Here is a 22,933-nt window from a genome sequence, read left to right as displayed (position 1 = left end):
TAGAAGAAAAAAAAATAATCTCAACTTTCCAAGCAAACCATCAACTGTTCCCATTTCCCCAGAAATCTCCTCGGTCTGCTGCCTGCCCATGGTGTGAATGGAGATGTCTCAGGTCTGTTTTTATCCAAGCATGTCACTTTAGCATAGATAGAAAGTTCAGGATGAATTAAATGTCCAAGGTTATGAACAAAAGCATGACAGGCCCAGAGCTTCCAGGATCTTCCGGGCTGTTGTCTTGGTGATAAAGGTTAACAGGAGACTGCTTTCCAGTTTCTGTCAAAAGGAGGATTTTTTTCCCCCTTCCATCCCAGAATATGCTTGTTATTTCTGCAGCCTCCTCGGACTCTCCTGCCAGATAGTAGAGATCTATAAAAACGGATGTAGATGCCAGATTCGGCAATGTTGCCGCCTCATTTACTACAGCACGGGAGGCAGAAGTAGGGTGTTGGAGTCTCGTACAATATTCTTCTGGAGAAAACGGGGGGCTGAGGGTGGGGAGCATGAAGAGCATCCCAGAAGAGCGCTGGGGGAGGGGGATAAGCAGGAGCTAAGGAAATGGTCTCTGTAGGGTACTCTGAAGCTCCAACAGAGTCACAGAAGCAGGCTGATCCAAAAGGCCACATGTACACCTTGTCGAGGGGTTTCTCAGCTGACATAAACTTCCAGGAGTGGAGTCTCATATTTGCAAATCCAGTCGTTACCCCACTGTCACCATGCGTCATGTTAAAACAGGAAACAGTTAAAGTCACTGTCTAGTTGGACCCTAAGGACCAGAAAAACAACAGAACCCTTCTAAGGCTAACAGTGACCTTTCCACTATGGAATAATTTGGAGTCTAAATATGTAGAGTATGAGATAGCTTACTTCTACAAGCATCTCCATATCTTTATCATGCTTATTCTTCTCTTTTCCCCCCAGTTTTCCTCTTCCCTTCTTCCCACTCGCTGTTATTCTCACTGCCCTTGCCAAGGAGACTTTGTAAACGACGAGACTTTGGTAACCACCTCCCACGGGCATCCTCCGACTTCCAAGTGTGCACCATGTCAGGTGTGCATGCACAAACACACATACACATCAGACAGAATGTTTTTTGGAAGGAAAGGAGAGTTTCAAGACAGGGTTTCTTGGTCTAACAGTTCTGACTGTTTTGGAACTCACTCTGTAGACCAGGCTGGCCTCAAACTCACTGAGATCCACCTGTCTCTGCCTCCCAAGTGCTGGGATTTAAAGCATGTGTCACCAGCACCACCAGGCTCACATATAATTTTTAATTAAAAATTAATAAGCTCGAAGAGATGGCTCAGTGGGCCATCTGCTGCCAAGCATGGCGACCTGAGTTCAATCCCCAGGACATACACAGTAGGAGAAAATTGACTGTGCAAGTACTCTGAGTTCCACATGCATGCCCGTAAGCACGCTCGCATGTGCACACACACACACACACACACACACACACAATCAAAGCATGAATGTTCAGACTTTAAAATTAAATCACTTAACATAATTTCAAGATGTAAAATCTGCCACTGTGTTTCAGGTTTCAATTCCTAAAGTACTACACATTCTCCTGAGACCATTGCACAACCTACGACTTCAGGGCCCCACCATCTAAAACACCTGCTCCCAAAGCTGCGGGCAGGAGCTAAGGGGACAGGGTAGCTAGAGATCAACCAGCCCCCTCTCATAGGCTTCGCAAGTGAAGACCAGTTTTTAATCCTTTGGAATTTTGCACCTCTGACTTTGTGGCAAACTGTCGATGTCTATTGATGGAGGCAACCTGCACATCTCTGTGTGACACGTGACACCAGGGTCACTAGCACATGTCCCTGAATCTGCACCGCAGTCACCACAGCAGGCTCTTCACGCATTTGATGACATCACTCACTTAGTGTCTGGGCAAGAGGGCTGTGAGCCTGGCCTGCCTAGCCTGGGTCCATCGCTCGTGAGGAGGGATTTTTGCTGTTTTGTTTCTTGAGACAAGGTTTAGCGTGGCCTAGACTGGCCTCAAACTCTTGCTAGGTAGCTAAGGATGGCTGTGAATTCCCATTCCTTCTGCTTGGAACTCCCATAGCTGGGGTTACAGGTGTGTACACGAAATACAGTTTTGGATTGCTGCTGCAGTGGAGAAGGCAGTGGCAGGTGGTGGTGCATGTTTTAGTTAAAATTTAATCCCAGTATCTAAACATAAAAAGACTTCTTACATGAGATCCATCGAGTCCCACTCTGCTCCTCCTTTTTCTGCTCCTTCTATTCCTTCCCCTCCTCTCAGTCCTCCTCCCTTCACAATTGAAGAAAGAGAATCTCAGTACAGTTATGTGACATGTCCTAAGTGTGTGAGATTAGATCCCTGGTCCTTGGCTTCCTCCCCAGAATCCCTATCAGAGTGTGCTGTGGTGATGAATGGCCATAGCATTTTCTTCTTCTTCTTCTTCTTCTTCTTCTTCTTCTTCTTCTTCTTCTTCTTCTTCTTCTTCTTCTTCTTCTTCTTCTCCTTCTCCTTCTCCTTCTCCTTCTCCTCCTCCTCCTCCTCCTCCTCCTCCTCCTCCTCCTCCTCCTCCTCCTCTTCTTCTTCTTCTTCTTTTGTCCACTTCTCCCTCTGCATCCTCCTGTCTGCTTATTTCCTAAGATCCACACAGCCCATGCCTTCCTAGTCTAGTCTGGGTTTTACTCCAACACCCTGCAGTTCAGTCATTTGTCATCTGAAATTGCTCTATCCTCAATGCACTGGTCCTTAGACTGAATAGGACCATCATCTGATTAAAGAATTTAATAAACTCTGAACTGAAGTATAAAGGCATGTTTAATGTAAACTTAAATACTGTCAGCAGGCTTCATCTTGAGAGAAATCCCTTCGCTCCCTCTGATAGGAATTCAGTTCTCATTTGGCTGAATATGCATGAATGTCACAGCCTTAAGAGTCCTTACCCCAGCCATGGGATGTGCTGAAATGAGGTCACACTTCATGACCCTCAGGGAAGCACCATGGGAAGTGCTTAGAAGAGCCATGTGACCACCGCCTGCTGCTCCGTTGAGCAGAACAACGTCTCTGTTAAAAGTCTAGCTCAACAGTGGTGAGGATTAAAAAGTAACATGAAGAAATTGCAGAATGAAAAATTGGAAACTGGGTAAGGGAAAAGAAAGTATATGGTCAGAGGAGTCTGAGAATCAGTCTGTAGTACCCACGTCTGCGGTACCCAGGTCTGTGGTACCTATGTCTGTGGTAACCAGGTCTGCGGTACCTATGTCTGTGGTAACCAGGTCTGCGGTACCCAGGTCTGTGGTACCTATGTCTGTGGTAACCAGGTCTGCGGTACCCAGGTCTGTGGTACCCACGTCTGCGGTACCCAGGTCTGTCGTACCTATGTCTGTGGTAACCAGGTCTGCGGTACCCAGGTCTGCGGAACCCAGGTCTGCAGTACCCATGTCTGCGGTACCCACGTCTTCAGTACCCAAGTCTGCCGTACCCACATCTGCAGTACCCATGCTTCAGGTGTCTTTGGAGACTTGGTTCCAGAAAGCTTGGAGAGAAGAGTAGGATGGAAGGACCTGAAGTCCTTCTGCATAGGTTTTCCTTTTATAGCTGGAGAGATCTGGTCTGGCCCAGCTCTAAGGCTGTATATTGACCCATCCTCATTTTCATATGCCTATGGATCATTCTTTTTTGCCACGATGAGTTTGGGTTTATTTCCATGAAAACTTTCTGTAGGTATTCCATGTGCCATTATTAGAAAAACCAAAAACATGAAAACCCAAAATGTATAGTACTTGTTTGTTAGTACTTGTTAGGCTCACACACACACACACACACACACACACACACACACACACACACACACACTTTTTTCTCTTGGGTGTGTATTTTAAAGATTTTTGCTTTGAGTTTTAAATCAATGCTGAGAGTTGGTGAAACAGTACCCAGGTGAAGTGCTCCCACCCAAACACGAGGATCTGAGTTTGGTCCCTAGAACCCACATAAAGCTAGGCACAGGTGCACATGCTCGTAAGCCCATCACTGGGGCTGGAGGGGCTGAAGGAGATTCTTGGGGCTCACTCTCTGGCCAGCATAGCCTATGTGGTGAGCTCGAGGCCAGTGAGAGACCATGTTTGTTTTTAAATGTGGACAGTTCCTAAGAAAATACACTCTTTTGTCCTTTGACCTCCATATGCATGTAGACACATGTGTACATGTATGTACACTGTGAATATATGTAGTAATACATACGCTTTAGTCAATGCCAAAAAAGATATTGTAATTTATGAATTTAATATGCTCTGTATCTTATTATTATCATAATAACTTAATAGTTAGAACTGCTTTGTCCTTGGAGGTAGGACTGTCGTTACACTGCAAAAGCTCCTATATGTGTTATAAGACTATGTTTCAGATTGATTTATGTGTATGCATGTGCACCTCCATGAATTTGTATGCACCGCATATATCCAGGTGCCCACAGAGACCAGAGGGCACTGGGCTTTCTGGAAATGGAGTAAGAGGCAGTTGGGAACCATCTGATATGGGTGCTGGGAACTGAACCCAGGACATCCAGCAAGAAGAGTAAACACTCTTCGCTGGTGAGCTCTCTCTCCAATCCCAATTCTATATCTGTAATATAATGAAGATGACTCCACTATATAGCAAAACGGGAATCTTAGAATCTTAGAGTTGTGTATGTCGATATCGCATTTGGCTTTTGGTGTGCATTGTGCAAGTGCTTAGTGATAGCTGGAATGTATTCTCGTATGCTTGTTGGCCTTGAATATATGTTCAGAAAAATGCCTGTACACATGGGTATAAAAATGGCACACCCTCAAAGAAGGTAGCAACGGAAAGACTGACGGCCCCTTTGTCTCTTCTTCATTCAGCATGGGAACTGCAATCCTCTGAAACTACGCTGCTCAAAGCAGTGGTTCTTCTCCTGTCCCCTGCGCCTCACACATGGTGTTTCTCTTGCAGATTCTATATAGAAAGCATCTCCTACTTGAAGGACAATGCCACCATCGAGCTCTTCTTCCTGAACGCCAAGTCCTGCATCTACAAGGTAGGAATGTGCTCTTCCTGTCCAGTTTCTTGATGGAATCAAAAATATCAAAAATGTTGCCCATAAGGCAGTTCTATTGATTGGGGAAAGTCATTTGTAAGTTCATTGCTATAAATAACTGAGAAATTGCATGTAAGGAAAGCCACCAGCTAAACAGTGTGACTTCCTCCATCCCGTCACTGTTTTGACTTTACAGAAGTGTTCCTCCTGGTAGACAGGTCAAAGCAGCAGAAAAGCAAGCAGCTAGTCACATCATAGCCGCAGTCTAGAGCAGAGAGGACCGAATGTGCGCACGCTTGTTTGTGCTTGGCTCTGTGTCTACACTCCAATACAGTTCAGTCCTCCCCGCCTAGGGAATGACACCGCCAGCAGTGGACTGAGTCTTCCCATGTCAGTCAACTTAACCAAGACAGTCTGACCTAGACAGTCTGTCCCTCACTGAGACCCTTCCCAGGTGACTCTGGGTGGGTCAAGTTGTCAATGCTAACCACCATACAGTCGTCCTCTGAAGCTCACATGAAGCACAGGCTTGGAGTTTAGTGGGAATTGCCTGGATCCGCCCCACCCATCTCTCTTCTGTGAGGAAGAGGAGTCACGGAGAGACTGACATATCTACTGAACAGCAGAGTCACTCTTTGGGTTCAGGGGAACCTAATACCAGTCACAGAGTTCAGCTGTGGCCATGCTGTGTTCATGAAGGGCACACTCTTTGTACGGTGTATCCAGAGAACTTCAAATGTGGGGCCCCTGGTTAAGGGGCCCCTGGATGCTTTCGGAAAATTCCAAGGAGAACTCGTGGCATGTGGCTTTCTGGTTTAGATCTCTGGTTTGGAGCATGGTAGTAACTTACCACACTTGAAAGCAGCAGGGCAGAAATTGAGTAGTCGCTGCGGTTTTCCCTCGGGGGAGCTCTTCACCTGAACTGCCAGAGATAATGCCACCATTCACAAGGGTGCAGGGCCTGGCGGAAACCAGGTTCAGCTTGCAGAGAGACCTCACTTGGCGGTAGCTGATGAACTAGGACATACACCTGGCTGAATCCCAGAGCCTGCATATGAGAAAACTTTGTTTTTGTTGACTACTGGGGAAAACAAGAAAGCTTTCAAATTCCTTCCTCCCTCTCATCCCTAATTTTCTCATTATGAAGTGAAAAGAATAATACTATCCAGATACCTTACAAACCATAGGGGCACCTGAGGGGTTTCTTAAATGAATGGGCAAGCGTTATTTTTAGAAAGTTGAGAAATAATTAAAAAAAAAAAAAAAAACTGAGCACTGCCCACAAGGGGGCAGACTTGAGCTAAAATAAACAGCTATCACAGAGCTTTTTGAAAGGACACTCAGACCAATTAAATTAGTGCTTGGTGCACACGTGCATAAAGGGGAAGGCAGCTGTTTCCTGGAGTTGGTTCCACTTGGTCCCGTGTACACGCTGAGCCTGCGGAAATCAAGGAGATTAAGTCCTCAGAAGTAAATATTACAAATTTCCCAAGAGGAGGTGCAGGTGGCTGTGCCTCTAGAACTGGCCACATTAAAGTCCAGGTGACCCCAGCATCAGCTTGCTTGCCAAACAGAAAGTGGGAAACATTTCAGAGCCCACGCTCTCTCTTCTTAAAATCCTTTCTGGAACATGGTCACAAAAGTGACCACAAAGGATCAAGGATGAGTCCTCTAAAGCTCCGGTAGACAGAATCTATCTCTACCCTGCCTAACTCGGTCATCTAAATATTTTCTTTTGCAAACACTGACAGGGCTTTACTATTAGGTTTGTTTGGATTCATTTTGAGCCTTGTAAACTTCTGAGGACGGTGAAACTTTGCCAAGGAGGAAGCTGTTGTTCAGAAGAACCGGAATTGACCAGGCAGCAGTGTGCCCTGTTAGCCACATTCAACAGCATGTAACAATAACAGAAGTCCAAATGGTTGTAGATATTTAGGTTTTGCTGCAACAGACGTGGGTTCCTACCAAAAAAATCTTAGTGTCTTCCACAAAATGTCTCCAAGCTTCGTTTTCCTTTTTAACTAAACAAAGATATTGCAAGAGCCGACCCACACCTTCTGAGAAATACTCCCCAGACAAGGCATGGAAAGGACTTAGCACTGTGCCATACACTAGCTCAAGCCACTTGGATTCTGATACATTTTTCTTGGCTACAATTTTCTGGGCCACCTGCAATGGCCCCAGGTGTATACTGAGACAGAAAGGCAGGCTGACTTAGTAACTTGTCACATTGTTGCTGCCCCAAACATTGATCCACCCAGCAGTTTGATATCAGACCCCTTGCTATTTCTTGGAGGCGACTCTTCCAGGGTTTTCTTTCCCCTTGCTTGCTTGCATTTTGTGGACTCCAGGTTGAGCACAGGACTTCACATATCTTAGGCACGCACTCTACCGCTGGGCTGTATCCAGGCTCTTTCTACTTTTGACAAAATGTCTCACTCCCTTATCCGGGCTAGCTCTAAATGCACTGTGTAGTTCAAGCTATCCTTGAACTTCAGTTCTCCTGTCTTGGCCCCCTGAATAGCTGGAATTACAGGCCTGCACCACCAAACTCAACTCCTACCGTGTTTTAGAGCCAAGCTGTCCAGGTGAAATGAGCTACTTACCCCTGCTTTTTTACAGACCTATTTCCATTCACATTTCAAAATATTAAGATCTGTTTTTGACAGGGAGCAGGAGATGGCTCAGCAATTAAAAGTTTGATTCCCAGCACCCACATAGTGACTCACAACTGTCTTTAACTCCAGTTCCAGAAGATCTCATGTCCTTTTCTGACCACCCTGGACACCACGTATGTGTTAGGTTGGGAGCTTAGGCCCTAGTCCCTCGCATCTATCCCAGCCACCAGGCCTGGTCTGGACTTCAAATCCCAACAGGCCAGGTCCTGACCCCTCCCTGGGGGTGGGGTCAGGACCACTCCCCAGAGTACTTAAGTGATCCCCCAAAAGAAGAACAGGTGGTCCCCCTTTCTTCCTCCCTGGAGTCGCTTACTTCCCTGTTTTCCCCTCGGGGCCACCCGAGAGCGCAAATCTCCCATTAAACCTGGCTATTTCTTAATTTGGCTTGTTTTGATTTGGCTTGATTGGGAATTTTTGCGTCTTCAGAGAGCTCGCTTAGGAATTATTCCTAACATTTGGAGGTTCCCGCCGAGCTAGGGCACATCCTTTCAGTCCTTTCCACGTGGCAGGCCTCGTGTTGAAAGGCCCCTAGTCTGCAGTTCGAGCTCTCTGCCGGTGAGCTCCCTGGGGGTGGGGTCGGGACCTGGCCTTCTGGGATTTGAAGTCCAGACCAGGCCTGGTGGCTGGAATAGATGCGAGGGACTGGGGACTAGGCTCCCAGCCTAACAGTATGCACATGGTACGCATACATACATACATGCAGGCAAAACATTCATGCATACAAAAATTTTTTTTAAAAACAATATTTTAAAGTATATTAAAAAAAAATCAGGCCTTGATTTTATGGGTGTGTAACTCAGTCAGGAGTGTCTGAAAGACCCTGGGCTCAATCCCCAACCCAGCATAAAGAGTGGGTGGGGGGGTGTATTATTACTACCTTAGTAACAGGAGACAACTTACAAGGGAAATGGGGGTGAGGGCAGTGAGATGGCTTAGTCAAGGTGTTTTTTGCCAAGACTGGTGGCCTGAGTTTGACCCTCAGGACATGGACTGGAAGCAAAAAGGCCGTGAGTTGTCCTCCGACCTCCACATCTGTTCACGCGTGTACACATACCGTAATCAAACAGCTGAAGTTAAACGGTTCTCAGAGGCTTATCATGCAAACGCGCCCATCTCTTCCTCTACGCAAGCCCTACCCTTCGGGGTCACTTTGTTCTTCTTTCTACTATTTGCCTTTTAATTCTAAGTAAATGGCCCAGTTCTTCCTTGGTTTGACGCCTCTCAGTTTATTAAACTCTCCATAAGAGAGATGGAATCAGGGTGTCCTCTGTAGCACCCACACACTCCCTTCCCTAGTTTTCTCAGGGTAATATCGTACTTCTGGGTGGAAGCCATAATAGTCATCGGCATGACAGGACTAATCCGGGCATTGTCCCATGGCTCTGATTCCTTTTTTTAAACAATGGGTTGTTTTACCTAAAGGGATTTGTTACCTTGTTTTCCTTTGTTTAGTTTCTATGTATCTTTGTTTGTTTGCTCAGAGCTCCCACTGATTCCCAGATATATTCTAGTATTGGGTTCCAATGTGATAGCAATTAGTCATCTCTCTGGTTTGAGTTGGTGGCTGCTGCTGCTGCTGCTGCTGCTATTGGTTTTCCTGAGACTCCCCCCTTGGAACCCTCTGTCCCCCTGGTCCATGAACTTGGCCAGCTTTGCCGCTCTCTTCCTGGGAGGCTGCTCTCCTATCTGGGTCTTTCCCCACCTCTGCTCTGTATTGGATCATCTGTCTGTCTTCTGGGTCCTGCTTTGTTTGTTTGGTTGGTTGGTTGGTTTGTTTTACACCATTTGGGGGGATTTTTTCTTGGGGGGGGGTGCTGTTTTCCTGGACAACATCCCCCAAGTAAATCTAGAGAAAGGACACCCTAAAGTAAAATGTTTGGAACCTTGTGTGTCTGAAATGTCATTACCCCCCTGTCATATCTTCTTAGAAGCTGGATTAGATATAGGCATGCAGAATGACAGCTTCTTTATCAGGTGCTGTTCTAGAAATGCCCACCGTTCTGTTCATTGTTTGTGCCACCCCTGTGCCATCTCCCAGCAGCTGGATCTTTGGGGCTTTCCTCTGCGTTCCTCTTGAGCTAACATTTCAGGAGTGCTGATCTTTGTAGGTACACTCTGCTGAGGACCTTCTGGGTGGATGCTTTTATTCTGGAGACATAAATAAATTCTTTCTGAATTATTTCTATGTTATCTTCTCCTCTTTTATCTCCATCCTCTCTTCTTGGAAGTACTGGAAATTGGAAGCTAGGGCAGGCTTGTGTCCCTTTTCCACTTCTGGCTTCTTCTACTTTCTGGGAAGTTTTTGTCAGCACTGCCTTTCATCGCTTCTTTTGATTTTTAACCTTAACACACACACACACACACACACACATACACACACACACACACACACACACACACACACACATTGCTTCTAAGAATACCTTTGCATTTCTGAACTCTTTCTTTTAAAATATCATATTTTAGGGTTTGGAAAGATGGCTCAGCAGTTAAAAGTGCTTTTTGTTCATGGAAAGGACTCTGTTTGGTTCTTATCACCCGTATCAGGCAGCTCACAACTGCCCATAACCCCAGCTCCAGGAGATTCAGTGAGTTCTACTGACCTCCATGGGCACATGAACACGCATGGGATACACACATATACATAAATAACAACAAATATTTGATATTGAAAGACTCCTGTTGTCCACATTTATACTCATAATTGTTAATTAAAAATTATACCTTGGGAATATACTGTCTCTTATCATTTTGATTACATTAATTACAGTGCATGCTCAACTTCCTTCCTGCTCCTTCTTGGTTCATCTTTTTTCTACCTCTGCCTTTTCTGTAGGACACATCCCCACCTCCACCCCCAGCCTCTCAACCAACCCCCACCCTGGTCTCTCTTGCTGTGTGTGTATGTGTGCATGTGTGTATGTGTGTATGTCTGTGGGAGGCCAGGGGTCGAGGCTAGAGGTCAGCTCCCATTGTCATCCTCAGCTGCCTTACCTGTTGCAGGGGATCCTGGTCTGTCCATTCCCGAGTACAAGGGAGCCAGGAAAAGCGAATGGGATGTTCCGAATACAGTGTCTCAGTGGCACTGAGGAAGGGCCCAATGGCAAGCCACTATGTCCATGGGGACCTGAATGTCAATGATTGGGTGAGGGACATACACTCCCATTTCTACCTGGGACATGCCAATTTCTAGGGCTTAGGAGAAAAAGTGGCCTCGTTTGGAGTCAAACTTGTTTTTGTTGCAACTTCCATCCATCCAGAGAAGCTGCTTCTCCGCTCTCCTTCAGCAGACAGGCGGGAAAGGTGGTTTAGTTATTTTTCTCAAGCTTTAGACACAGTTTTCCTTCCTTCCTTTCTTCTTTCCTTCCTCCCTCCCTCCCTTCCTTACCCAGGAGTAAGAAGGCACAAGTACAGTAAATTTCTCTCTACACCCTTGTAATTTCAGGGGAAAACAGTCACAATCTCCCCCCAATGTGCAGAAGGTTAATTGTGTACGAGCAGGGCTGTGACTGCACACTTGCGGTGAGGCAGGAAGAACTGTGGTGTGAACTTGCTGACAGCCTGTGTGGTCCAACAGCACTTACGTTTTAGCTGCCTCAGGTGACAGGTGGACAGTGGGGGAAACTTTATGTGCAGGAGATGAAGAAACACGTTTTAGGATTATATGTCCAGTTCCAAGGCAGTTCCACTGAGATGCTATGTCCCCTGAGTGAAGACTTGCAAGCCAGCGGACTTGTCCTACCAACCCTTGCCCCTGTGCTTTCCTCCCTCTTTGAGTGACAGCTGGAGAGGTCACCCAGTCACCCTGCAGGGGGCAGCCCACCTGTCACACAGGACAGGAGAGATTTGATAGACATGGACTCTTGCGATCTTCCACATCTAGGCTGTGAGGTGAATCCTGCCTTCCTCTGAGTTCTGCATTGACAACTAAAAGCACTGTCAAAAATAAGTTTGAACCACCAGACGTGGTGGCACATACATTTAATCCCAGCATTCAAAGGCAGAGGCATGTGGATCTCTGTGAGTTCGAGGCCAGCCTGGTCTACAAAGTGAGTTCCAGGAAGCTAGGGCTGTTAAACAGAGAAACCCTGTCTCAAAACCCCCACACCAATAATAATAATAATAATAATTTTCACAGCAATCGGTGTAGTGGTACATGCTTAGAATTCCAGCACTAGGGAGGCTGAGGCAGGAGGATCATTCTAACGGCATAATGATGCTCTATCTGGAAAGAGTACAGGCATCTAGGGTAGAGTTTTGACCTAGTATGACCAAAATCTGAGGGTCACATTCCCAGTGTCACATAAACCAATGCAGTGCTATACACCTGCAGTTTTAGCATTCAGGAGTTAGAGGCAGGAGGGGCAGAAGAAGCTCGGGATCATCCTCTGCTACTAGCAAATCTGAGGCCAGAAAGAGGAGAGAGGGAGGGAGATAGGGACGGAGAGAGGGAGGGAGGGAGAAAGGGAGGGAGGGAGAAAGAAAGGGAGGGAGGGAGGGAGAAAGGGAGGGAGGGAGGGAGAAAGGGAGGGAGGGAGGGAGGAAGGAAGGAGAGAGACAGGGAGAGAAATAAAAGTTTAAAAACTAATCATGGAGAGCTGGCTTGGCAGTTAAGAGCACTAACTGCTCTTGCAGAGGACCGGTTTTGGTTCCAGCACCCACTTGGTAATTGACCACCACCTATAAGTCCAGTGCCAGGTGAGCTGGTGCCCTTTGCTGACTTCTATGGGCTCCTGAACACATGTGGTGCACATTTAGGCAACACATACACACCGAATACATAATATTTTCTCTTTGTGTAGCTTTGAACCTTGGTTGTCTTGGAGCTAGCTCTGTTACCAGTCTGACTTCAAACTCACAGAGATCCACCTGTGTCTGCCTCCTGAGCGCTGGGATTAAAGGTGTGCACCACCACTGCCTGGCAAAATAAATGATTTTTAAGAAAGAGTCATCGCATTAACCTCCTTACAAAAGTTAGATTATGAATTGATGTCTTTTTTAAGTTTTATTTTTAATTTAGGTATCCAATGCTATATTTATGTAGTATATTTAATGTTATTTTAAATTTCAGTGTTTGGAAATTTACACTCACAGATTTACAGATCCTAAAGGTACAAAGAAAATGAGAAAGTTTCTTATTTAACTTTACTTTTAATGAGCTCCTAAGGAGCTTCTATTCCACTACTCAGAAGAGTCGCTGGTATTTATTTTCTGTGGGTGGGAGAACCTAAGTGTTACCGCTCAGAAGGGCTGATGTGTCGTTGTAAATCTCACACTCAAACTGTATAACTTTCCACCCTTTGTAATCCCACAACGAAATTGTACTTAGCCCCAGTGTTTATCACACTCTATCTCACTGGGCCCCCCAGCCCCAAGGTCTCCCTCTACAGATGAAGTGAACTATGCTTCCTTGGACAAGAGGAAGTGCCATGCCCATTTCTCAGAGGGGATTCTATGATGACTTTCCATTAGCTGCGACTGACTGCACCCATGACTGAGGAACAGAAAATTGCTTTTTGTTGGTGGCTTTCCAATCCTACCGAATCTGATGCTTGTGTGTGTGCGGCCAGAGCCAATGGTGACAGAAAAGGACAGCTGGAGCCAGGTGTGGCAGTGCACTCCTGTAGTCTCAGAACGGGCAGCTGAAGGCTGGAGGGTCAGGAGTTCGAGGTCATCCTCAGCTCAGTAGTAACTTGAGGCCAGTGTGGACTACATGAGATCTTGTTTCAAAAGCTGAAGAAGAAAGGAGGGGGAAAGGTGAGAGAGGGGAAGATTGGAAATAGAAAACCCCTGTTGTATGTGTGTTGAAAGGTCTTTCTGGGACGTCTGCCTTGATCCAGGGCTTCACATAGGCATAGTTTAGTTATTCTTGGACCTCATTGGCCTCGTAGGTCCAAATGCTATCACTCTTGTTGATACTGAAATAAATTGTCTATATTAATGAGCTTCAAAGAGCTTTGTTAATGAACCTGTGATGTCATTTCATCTGTAGGTGGGAGGAACAAAAGGCAGAATCTAGTCCCACAAGACGAGAACCCAACATAAATATTAGCCTCAGACTCACGGAATTCCCTTCCTTATCTCTCATTTTGGCTGCTGAAGTTGTAGTGCTTGTGCGCACATGACCAAGAGCATTAAAATAAGGACAAGGGAGGACTGTCTCTCTCAACCTTTCAGAAACGTGTGTAGACTTATCATCCGGCAGTGTGGAGCAGACTTTGGCAAGAACGTTCCGTAGGACCGTGATGTATATCGTCAACTGTGCATACATAGCGTGAGGAACCCCAGTGCTGCGAAATCACAGTGAGAGTACCCTGGGAACAGCAATGTACTTCTGTAGATCATGAGGCTGGCGTGACTTGACTTGACTGCTAAAGACCTGGCAAAGGGCTGTCAGAGAGGAGCTATCCAAGTCTTCATGTCTTACCGTGCCCAGACACAACTCCATATAGTCATTATGAGTTGTGCAATGGGGCCTGGCAGCCATGCAACCGCAAGAAGGTAGGCAGGGAGGTCACCTACACACGACCTCGTGCCCCAGTTTGGTGCTATGCGCCATATCAGTCTAACCGGATGCTTCTCTGTGTGGGGCTGGCCTGTGTGACTGAAGGTTGAGAAGTCTGTGATATGTCTCCTCCAAGCTAGAGCCCAGAAAAGTTGGGTTGTGACTTGGTCTAGAGGCCTGAGGGCCAGGGAGGCTAATATTGGAAATCTCATCCCGAGGGAAGGAGAAAGGGAGATGGAACGTGCTAACTCAGACAGTGAGTCCTGAAGCTGGGTGTGGTGGCACACCCCTACAGTCTCAGGACATGTGCGGCTGAGTTCAAAGCTGCTCTGAGCTACGTAATAAATGCTAGGCCAGCCTCAGCGACCCTATCTGGACATCCTTCTCCAAAAGTGCGGGAGGAGAAAATAGCGGGAAATTTGCTTTTCTTCCACTTCTGATTTTCTTCATGCCCTTAAGGAATTAGGTGACGGCCACTGTTCTTCAGGAGGGCTAAGTAAGTCCAGTGTTTCACATGCTAGTCTCACCTGAAGACACCCCTAAAGACATGTCTGTACATAGTATTTAAGCTGGACACTGAGACAAAGCCAAGTAAGAGGTCAAAGTTCCTATTACAATGGTAATAAATGGCAACCATTATCCGCCCGCGACAATAGACACAGTACTGCTCTTCAAGAAAGTTCGCTAAATACTAAAATATTAATACCATCAATACTAAAATACACCAAAGAACAGAGGCAAAACTCTGTGATTGGGACTGTCTCTAGATACCAGTGAGGAGAAATAAATAATACCGAGATAGCATTGCCAGTGTGTTTGCAGGTGCTGAATCGCCTCTCCATTTGTGTATCACCAAATTCGGCAAGAGAATCAGAAAGCCTGTTCTTCATGTTCAGTGACGAAGTAATTGAAACACAAAGAGAACAGTGATGTTGGGAGCCAGGGGCAAGACTAGAACTCACTTGCGGGTGAGACTAGTGGTGACCTTAGGAAGACCGCCAGACAAGATCTTCCCGTGTGTTGTGGTAAAGTTGGTGACTGGGTAAGGATTGTTAGGAAATCCCTTGGGGTGACCAGCTCAGGGATTCTGATTGGAGTTTGCCGATGTCATCATCCCTTTTCTATAGTTGACCTCGTGGTTTCTGTCCTGATTATTGTCTTAATTTCTGCCCCTGTGGCTGTCATATTACATTCCATCTGACAAAGATGACTTTAGGGTTTATTCTGGCTTATGGGTTCAAAGGTTTGGTCCATCATTGGGAAGTCTAACTGGCCAAACCTGGATAGAGTTGATCATATCACATCCATAAGTCAAGAAACAGAGGGATGGATGCTGCCCCTTGGCTCCCTTTCTCCGTGCATCCAGCCCAGGATACCAGCCATGGGAAGGTGCCACCAACAGAGCTGACCTTCCAGTCTCAGTTAATGTAGTCAAGCTAATCCCTCACAGACATGCCTAGAGGAGGCCTGTCTCCAGGGCTGGTGTGCATTGTTAGAGGACACTCAACATTAGCTATTGCAATCATCTCACTTGTTATGTGGAAAAGTTGGGCTTTCTCATCCCAACCACAGAGGAATGCTTTCCATTGAGATTCTCAGTATGATGTGAATAGTACCAGCAAACCCTTCTGAACCATGGGTCAGGAAGAACCAACTAAGCATTATGGGAAAGTACCCATAAGCCCCGTTGCATGGGGGTATTTGTTTTGAACATGTCACGATGCTCTGTTGGAAATCTTCCCTAGATAGTTGATAGCCACCATGAAGCTGCTCATGAATGCCAGCAATCCTCGTTGTCACTTCAGATAAAGCAATGCAGAACAACGGGAAATGCTCCGTCTCCATCTACACTCTGGGAATACACACATGCATGCCTGCACACAGCAGCAGACAACCACATTCTGTCATTCAATACCATTTTCCAAGGAGCCACAAAAGGACACCAATCATTCAGTAGTAAGAGAAACAGGGCCTCATAATACATACATCATGGTCCCAGTAGCCAAAAGAGGCAGCATTCCCCTCGATGTAAAATCACCCACGTGTCGTCCACCACCCTAGGTTCCCAGGCAGTATTCTAGCTCAGGAAATGACCCAGCAGAACCCCCTCCTCAGATGGCTCTGGAAGCCCTGGGGCTCCAGCACAGAGCTATGGATGGAATAAGTCTGCGGGAATGTCACAGGACCAGCCTTTGCAGATGGCCAGGTGGAAGCCATTCAAATCTCTCTTAAAGAGCCTCCTGCCTCGCTTCACACATCCCGATTTTGCCTGTCAAGGGCAAGCCTGGAGCTCCAGGAAACTGTGGGGTTGTGCACTGTTCTCCTGGTCAGTCAGTCTGTTTCCTCTGCTGGAGAAGCACATGAAGTGGGCCACCTCTGGCTCCCTGGGGAAGCCAGCCGAGGGAAAAGTAGAGTCATATTTGATGTCGCGTGGCAGCAGGGATCTGAGGGTAGGATCTCTGGGACCCCTGCTAACTCCTCTATAGCAAACTCGGTTTTCATGGAAAACTCGGGAAGTGAACAGAAAATCAAAGGTTTTGTTTCTACAGAAAAATCTTAGAGATGTAATCCCCTAGGAGAAAGAAATGCAAAGGAGATTGTTAATTGTGGTAAAGAAATAACAAGGATATTAAAACAAAAGGTAGAGAAAGAGCTTTGCAGAGAGGGGGCTGAGGGAAGAGGCAAAGCTTTCCTCAACGATTGAGAACTTGTGTTCCCACCGTTCAAGTTCGGTTCTCATATACACTCTCTTGACTGACTTTTCTGGGGACATCCAGGGATTGTTAAATTCAATAAATATTAACTAGGAATCCCACAAAGTAACAACACAGCCTTCCAAATCACGCACAGCTTTGGAGCATGTGCAGGCTCGGAGACATCTCCTCCTGCCTCCCTTTTTTCGATTGCTGGACACATTCTAACTCTGGGTGTTTTATCATCTCTTCACCTGGAGGGAATAGGAGAATTTGCCCTAGTTAAAAACATTTGTTTCCATTCACGCCGAGGACAGCTACAGTGAAGGAGAACTTACCTCCTGTTGTTGGAGGCTTCACTGTCGCTGGTCGAGCACTGTGGTTAATATTCTCCTACAGGACCTCCTGGGACCACATAATGGGTTGTGTGAAAGAAAAGGCCCTTCCTTCCTTTCCCAGACCTCGGCTTCCCAACACAGACACTTCGATCTCGCAAAAGACTCAGATTATCAGTCACACCGTATGCTCCTGCACAGGGCTGTCTGCCAGCGGTTGATTCTGAGTTACACATGAGATAAGCCTCCCAGATGGTGTTAGCCATTAGCCCACTGTTGACCATTCGCGGCTTCGTAGGTGTAAATGTTTAACAGAAGGGCTCACATGTGCAAACACACACACAGCAATATGGTCTCAAGTACTGCGCACTCTTTAGCGAGCTGATTGGTGGGAAGAGAAATGAATAAAGAGAGAGCAGAAATGATCTATGGTGGAGACGGGACAGTTTCTGTGGAAGCGTTTGCGTACTGTTGTATGACTTACATTTTGATGGGAGCTAGTAATCCCACAACTGCCATTGCAAACATTCTCCCACATCCCAGCTCTGACAGGGCCGATGAATTATGGAGGCCCTTAAGCTCCCATGGCTGGTGGAGCATAAAGAACGACTGTCCCCCATTCTACCATATGGTGGTTAGATGTTGTCGCGTCTCTTGAGCTACAATTCTGAGAAGGCTCAGTAGCAACTATCTTGATCTATTTTTGGAATTCCTTGGCCTGAGAGACCATGAGTAAATCCCTTCTTCAAAAGGTTCAATACTGCTCAAATATATTGTCATGAATTACAGTGGGTAATTTTGGATGCCCCCCAACTAATTTTTTTAAAAAATCCATATATTTCAGAGTTTGGCTGGTAGTTCAAATAGCTCTTAATTTAAATCACTTTTTCGTGCTAACTTCAGTCATAAATATTGTTCCAAGAGTGTGCTGGCTGGAACTGAGACCTTCTTAACTTGGGAGGGGGCGAGTCCTAAGTGAGGTCATATATTAGAGAAGTTGTGGTTCCCAGTACAATGACAGACAGCCAGTATGGTCCTCGTGACTTGAGGCAAGCCGCGTCATATTTTTGGATTCCCGTCCTCAGTCAAAAGCATGGTGCCGAGCTAACTGGTTTCTAGATCTCTCCTAGCTTGTCCTCTTGTCTGGACCCTCACTCTCAGATCTAGTGACGATATGGAATGAAAAATGAAGATATGCTAGGCATGGTGGCTCATGCCTTAATCACAGCACTTGAAAGGCTGAGGCAGGAGGATGCCCATCAGTTTAAAGTGAGCCAGAGCTATCGAGTGAGATCCTATTTGAAATAAGAAAAGGAGAGGGAAGTGATGAGAGAGGAAAGATGAAGACAGGAATTTCTCCTCTATAGAAAAACAACACCACTTAACCTCTCGTTGCTGATGGATCCAGGTTTGTCTCTAACGGGTTACATATAATATCGCATCCTCCACTTATAAATACATTAAGAGGGGGCTGGAGAGATGGCTCAGTGGTTAAGAGCATTGCCTGCTCTTCCAAAGGTCCTGAGTTCAATTCCCAGGAACCACATGGTGGCTCACAACCATCTGTAATGCGGTCTGGTGCCCTCTTCTGGCCTGCAGACATACACACAGGCAGAATATTCTATATATAACAAATAAATAAATAAATACATTAAGAGGAAGGGTCATGTCAAGTGTTTATCATAAAAATAGATATCTTGGGGAATAATGGGCAGATGTGTTGTGGTGATGGTGTTCCAGCGGGTGGGCCTGCCTCCAAAGCCGTCAAGTTGATATGATAAATGCACAGACTTTTGCACATGTTTGAAATAGTGCCTTGGTGAAGCTGTTACTACAGACATAGGAACTCAGGCCCAGGTCGCTTCATGGCAGGGAGGACTCTGATAGATGTGGGAAGTAGTTTTATTGTTGTGCGGGCCTCAAGTACATTTATACAAACTACAGTGACTGTGACTTCACTGGATGATGTCATCTTGGACCACTGGAGTGAACACAGCTGGCATTGATGGGAATGCTCCTACGTAGAGCCTAATTATGTCTGTGTTTTGATAAAAAACATACATTGGATTTTGTTTTTCAAAAACAAAGAAGTTTTTATTTTTTTAAGGCCACGCTTCTAGATTGCAGCCATTTGATGAAGACCTCAAAGAACAGAAGAATATTTAAATTAAACACTGGACTAGCAATGATTGATAGAACCTTCATTAAGATAGAAACGTTATAGGTCAGGCTGGAGAGATGGCTCAGTGGTTAAGAGCATCGCTTGTTCTTCCAGGGGTCCCAAGTTCAGTTCCCAGCAACCACATGGTGGTTAACAACCATCTGTAGTAAGATCTGGCACCCTCTCCTGACCTGTAGGTGTACAAGCAGACAGAACATTGTATGCATAATAAATAAATCTGTTTTTAAAAAAGTTACAGGTCTATATTAACGTGACAGCCACTGGCCACTCTGAGCACCTGAGAGAGCATGCTGGGTGCCCCTGAAGAGCTGCACTTTTAGTCTTGCCTTGTTTGACTCCCAGCCGAGTTATGATCACTTTGTAACGTTTCTTTCAGGGAAGCCTCACTGCCAGTGCTAAGGCAGAAACTGAAAAGAAACTGTAATGGGGCTGGACATGGTTGTGAACCCTTGAGTCACAGCGCTTGGGAGGCAGAGGCAGGTCTGAGCTCTGGGCCCCACGGGGCTACACATGAGACCCTATCTCAGAGAGAAGTTCAAAATGTAATTTTGGCTACTGAGCAAGTGTATTCCTGTGACAAATAAGATGAGCAGGTTTGTGGCAGGAGATGGTGCGGTGGCTAGGAGTAGTGGTTACTCTCCCATTATCCTTCCCTTCTCCCTTCCTCCCTCTCTCCCTACTCCCCCTTTTCCCCTTACACACACACACACACACACACACACACACACCTTCTGCATGCATGTGGTACACATGCAGGTAAAACACCCATATGTGTACATGACGTAAAATAAGATAAAGATGAGCAGGTGTCTGCAAAGCTGGACGTGGTCCATCCCGACTACCTCATCCAGATTTGAAGATGACACATAGGCTTCCTTGAAAAGATCTTGGGGCGTGTTGAGGATGTAGTCACTTGGAGTTAACTGTCTAAAGCACCAAAGACACTCTAAAAGTTTTCAGACTCTGGGGAACTCCCAAGAAAGACCAGGTCCCCTTCCATGGGAGCTGCTGTACGGAAGCTGTTTAGTGTCAAATTATAGAGTTCAGTGACACGTGTCTAGAACCTGTGCACTGGGGAGGTAGACATAGCAAGGTTGTGAATTTGAGGCCAGCCTGGACTGTACTGAAAGATCTGTATTTTTTAAAGATTTTAATTAATTAATTGTCCAAACCTAAATAGATAAAACAAAAGACTCACCTTGGTTTTTTTCCCTTTCAGGAGCTAATTGATGTTGATAGTGAAGTGGTGTTTGAATTGGCTTCCTATATTTTACAGGTGAGTTGCTTTACGTACACCCAAAGGCAATGCAGCTGCTGGGCCCACACAGCAGCCACGTCCCCTGCTTGGCTTTCTGACATTTTCTAGGCACAGGTGACGGAGGTATTAGGAAGGCTGATGCCATGACCATAATTAGATGTTTGCACTATTTCAGAATTTTAAGACTATATCATGCGTCCTTGGGGACAGTTACGTGTTTAATCTGCAATCATTTGATTCTCCAGTCCCCACTTTAAGTTTGGTGCCCTCTTTTGCCCTGAGAAAAACCAATTGTTCACATGGCCTCTGACTTCCAATCCTTTGGTGCAGTTAGGAAAGAGCTCACATTCAAAGGAGACAGGAGAAGTAGACTGTCCTAGCCCGGCACAGTGGCAAGCACTTGTAAGCCCAGCTGCTTTGGAGTTTGGGCCAGGAGGGCAGACTGCAGCTGTCTCAAGGAAAAGGAAGGGAGGATGGAAGGGCCTGGAGGAGAAGGGGAGGAAAGAGATGAGGATGTTTTAAAAGAGGAAGGGGGAGCTGAAGAGAGGGAGTGGCAAAAGAGGGTGAGGGAGGAGGGAAAGAAAGGGGGAGAGAGATAATTGTGTATGTATGAGGAAAGGAGAGAAAGGGAGAGGGGGAGAAAGGGATAGAGGGAAGGAAAGGGAAACAGGGAAGGAGAGAGAAAGAAAAAATTTTATTCAGATATATGCTCAGTTTAGAAGTCTTAATCCTAATTTAGTTAGAGCAGGGCCATGAAATATAAACTTACAAATAACTTTGTAGAGTTTGCATTGTGTCTCTTAGTCACGTGACGCATGTACATATTCTCCCTGACTCTGGCCCATCAGACAGGGTCTCACTATGCAACCAGAGCTAACTTCAAACTCAGGATCCTCCTGCCTAAGCATCCCAAGTGCTGGAATTACAGTTATGGGAATGTTCTCCCACCACTGGCTTAGCATCCCTGTCATTGAATTCCAGAGGAAGCAGGGTGGCCACAGTAGGAAGCTGTTCTTACTCAGCAGGGAAGTAGCCGTGATCATAGGACATAAGTTTTCACTCTTAATGATCAATCTGTGTTTCACTCTTTTTTTTTTCTTCCACAGGAAGCAAAAGGCGATTTCTCTAGGTGAGTCCCCAGGGGTTGTTCTCTTATTGGCTTAAAAATATATTTGTTGCCTTTAAGAAACTACCTTGAATGTACCTGGTATGAGGATGGTGTATGTATTAATTGGTAAGATCCGGCTGCTATACTGTCAACAGGCAGCCTGGCAGGGGACACACAGTGGTAGTGAGGACAGTATTCTTACCAAATGAACCTCCTTTGAGTTACTGAAAAGCTGAACTTAGAACCCAGTGTCTCGCCACAGCCATTGTTCTTGTGTGTCTCTGGGGAGCTGGAAATCACTCCTTGGGGGTAAACTTGGGTGCTTATAACCAGACAGTTCTAATATAGACTCACATCTTTTTTCCTCTCACTTTAGTCTCTGACTTTCAAGGGAGAAATTAAAATCATATGGGTAGATGTGTTTGAGCGAACTATTAGCATAGAAACACCACTCCTGTCTGCCTTCCATGGAAAGATACTATCTATGTTGAGGGGGAGGGGGGGAACAGGCTTAACCGCTGAGGGCAGCTTGAGCAGTCCTGTGGAGCTGTTAGCATGAATCCTGCCATTCCTTCATTAAGGTGTGCGCAGGCAGAACGGCTGACATTGTCCCTGGTCTCTCATGATCTACATGGAGCCCTCACAGCACAGGGGATTGTAGCTAGCCCTCGGCAGAACTAACTATTCACAGATATTTTCCAGGATTTTGTTTTATCAACGTCTATTAGGAAAAGCTCAGGATAGCCCATTCTCCAAGATCAAGGTTTGTCTGTAAAAGAAATGACTATATGGCCAAAAAGACAAATGATCAAGTTGTGTGGATCCAAGATGTGGCGCTTATATGTCTGACACGCATGAGGACAGTTACAGCCCCCACCCACCCACCCCCAGCCAGTGGAAAAAGAAAGAAGAAAAGAAAAAGGCACAGTGTTCTGACCTAACAGGATAAAGGTAGAAAGTTAACATCCACAAGAAATAGACATCCGATCTGGGGAAATGGTGCAGGCGATAAAAGCATTTACTGTGCAAGCATGGGACTTGAGTTCAAAGTCCCAGCATCCTTTTAAAAAGCACAGTACCAACTGCGTGTCCATACCCCCAGAGCTGGGGCAGAAAGGGGCGGAGACAAGAGGAT

The 22,933-nt window shown here is 46.0% G+C and overlaps 1 protein-coding gene across 7 annotated transcripts in view; it reads left to right on the top strand.

Annotated features, from left to right (window-relative positions):
• Positions 1–22,933, top strand: part of Frmd4a (FERM domain containing 4A) — a 595,839-nt gene that overhangs the window by 476,721 nt on the left and 96,185 nt on the right. For all 7 annotated transcript variants that reach the window (XM_075970464.1, XM_075970460.1, XM_075970461.1 and 4 more), the window contains 3 exons: positions 4,955–5,039; positions 20,652–20,708; positions 21,797–21,819. In XM_075970464.1, the coding sequence (XP_075826579.1) occupies positions 4,955–5,039; positions 20,652–20,708; positions 21,797–21,819 (165 nt within the window). The remainder of the gene's footprint in view (positions 1–4,954; positions 5,040–20,651; positions 20,709–21,796; positions 21,820–22,933) is intronic.

This window comes from Microtus pennsylvanicus, chromosome 4, assembly GCF_037038515.1.
Source record: "Microtus pennsylvanicus isolate mMicPen1 chromosome 4, mMicPen1.hap1, whole genome shotgun sequence".
NCBI lineage: Eukaryota > Metazoa > Chordata > Mammalia > Rodentia > Cricetidae > Microtus > Microtus pennsylvanicus.
The sequence above is the reverse complement of the archived record's forward strand: the minus strand, read 5'-3'. Positions and strand labels throughout refer to the sequence as shown.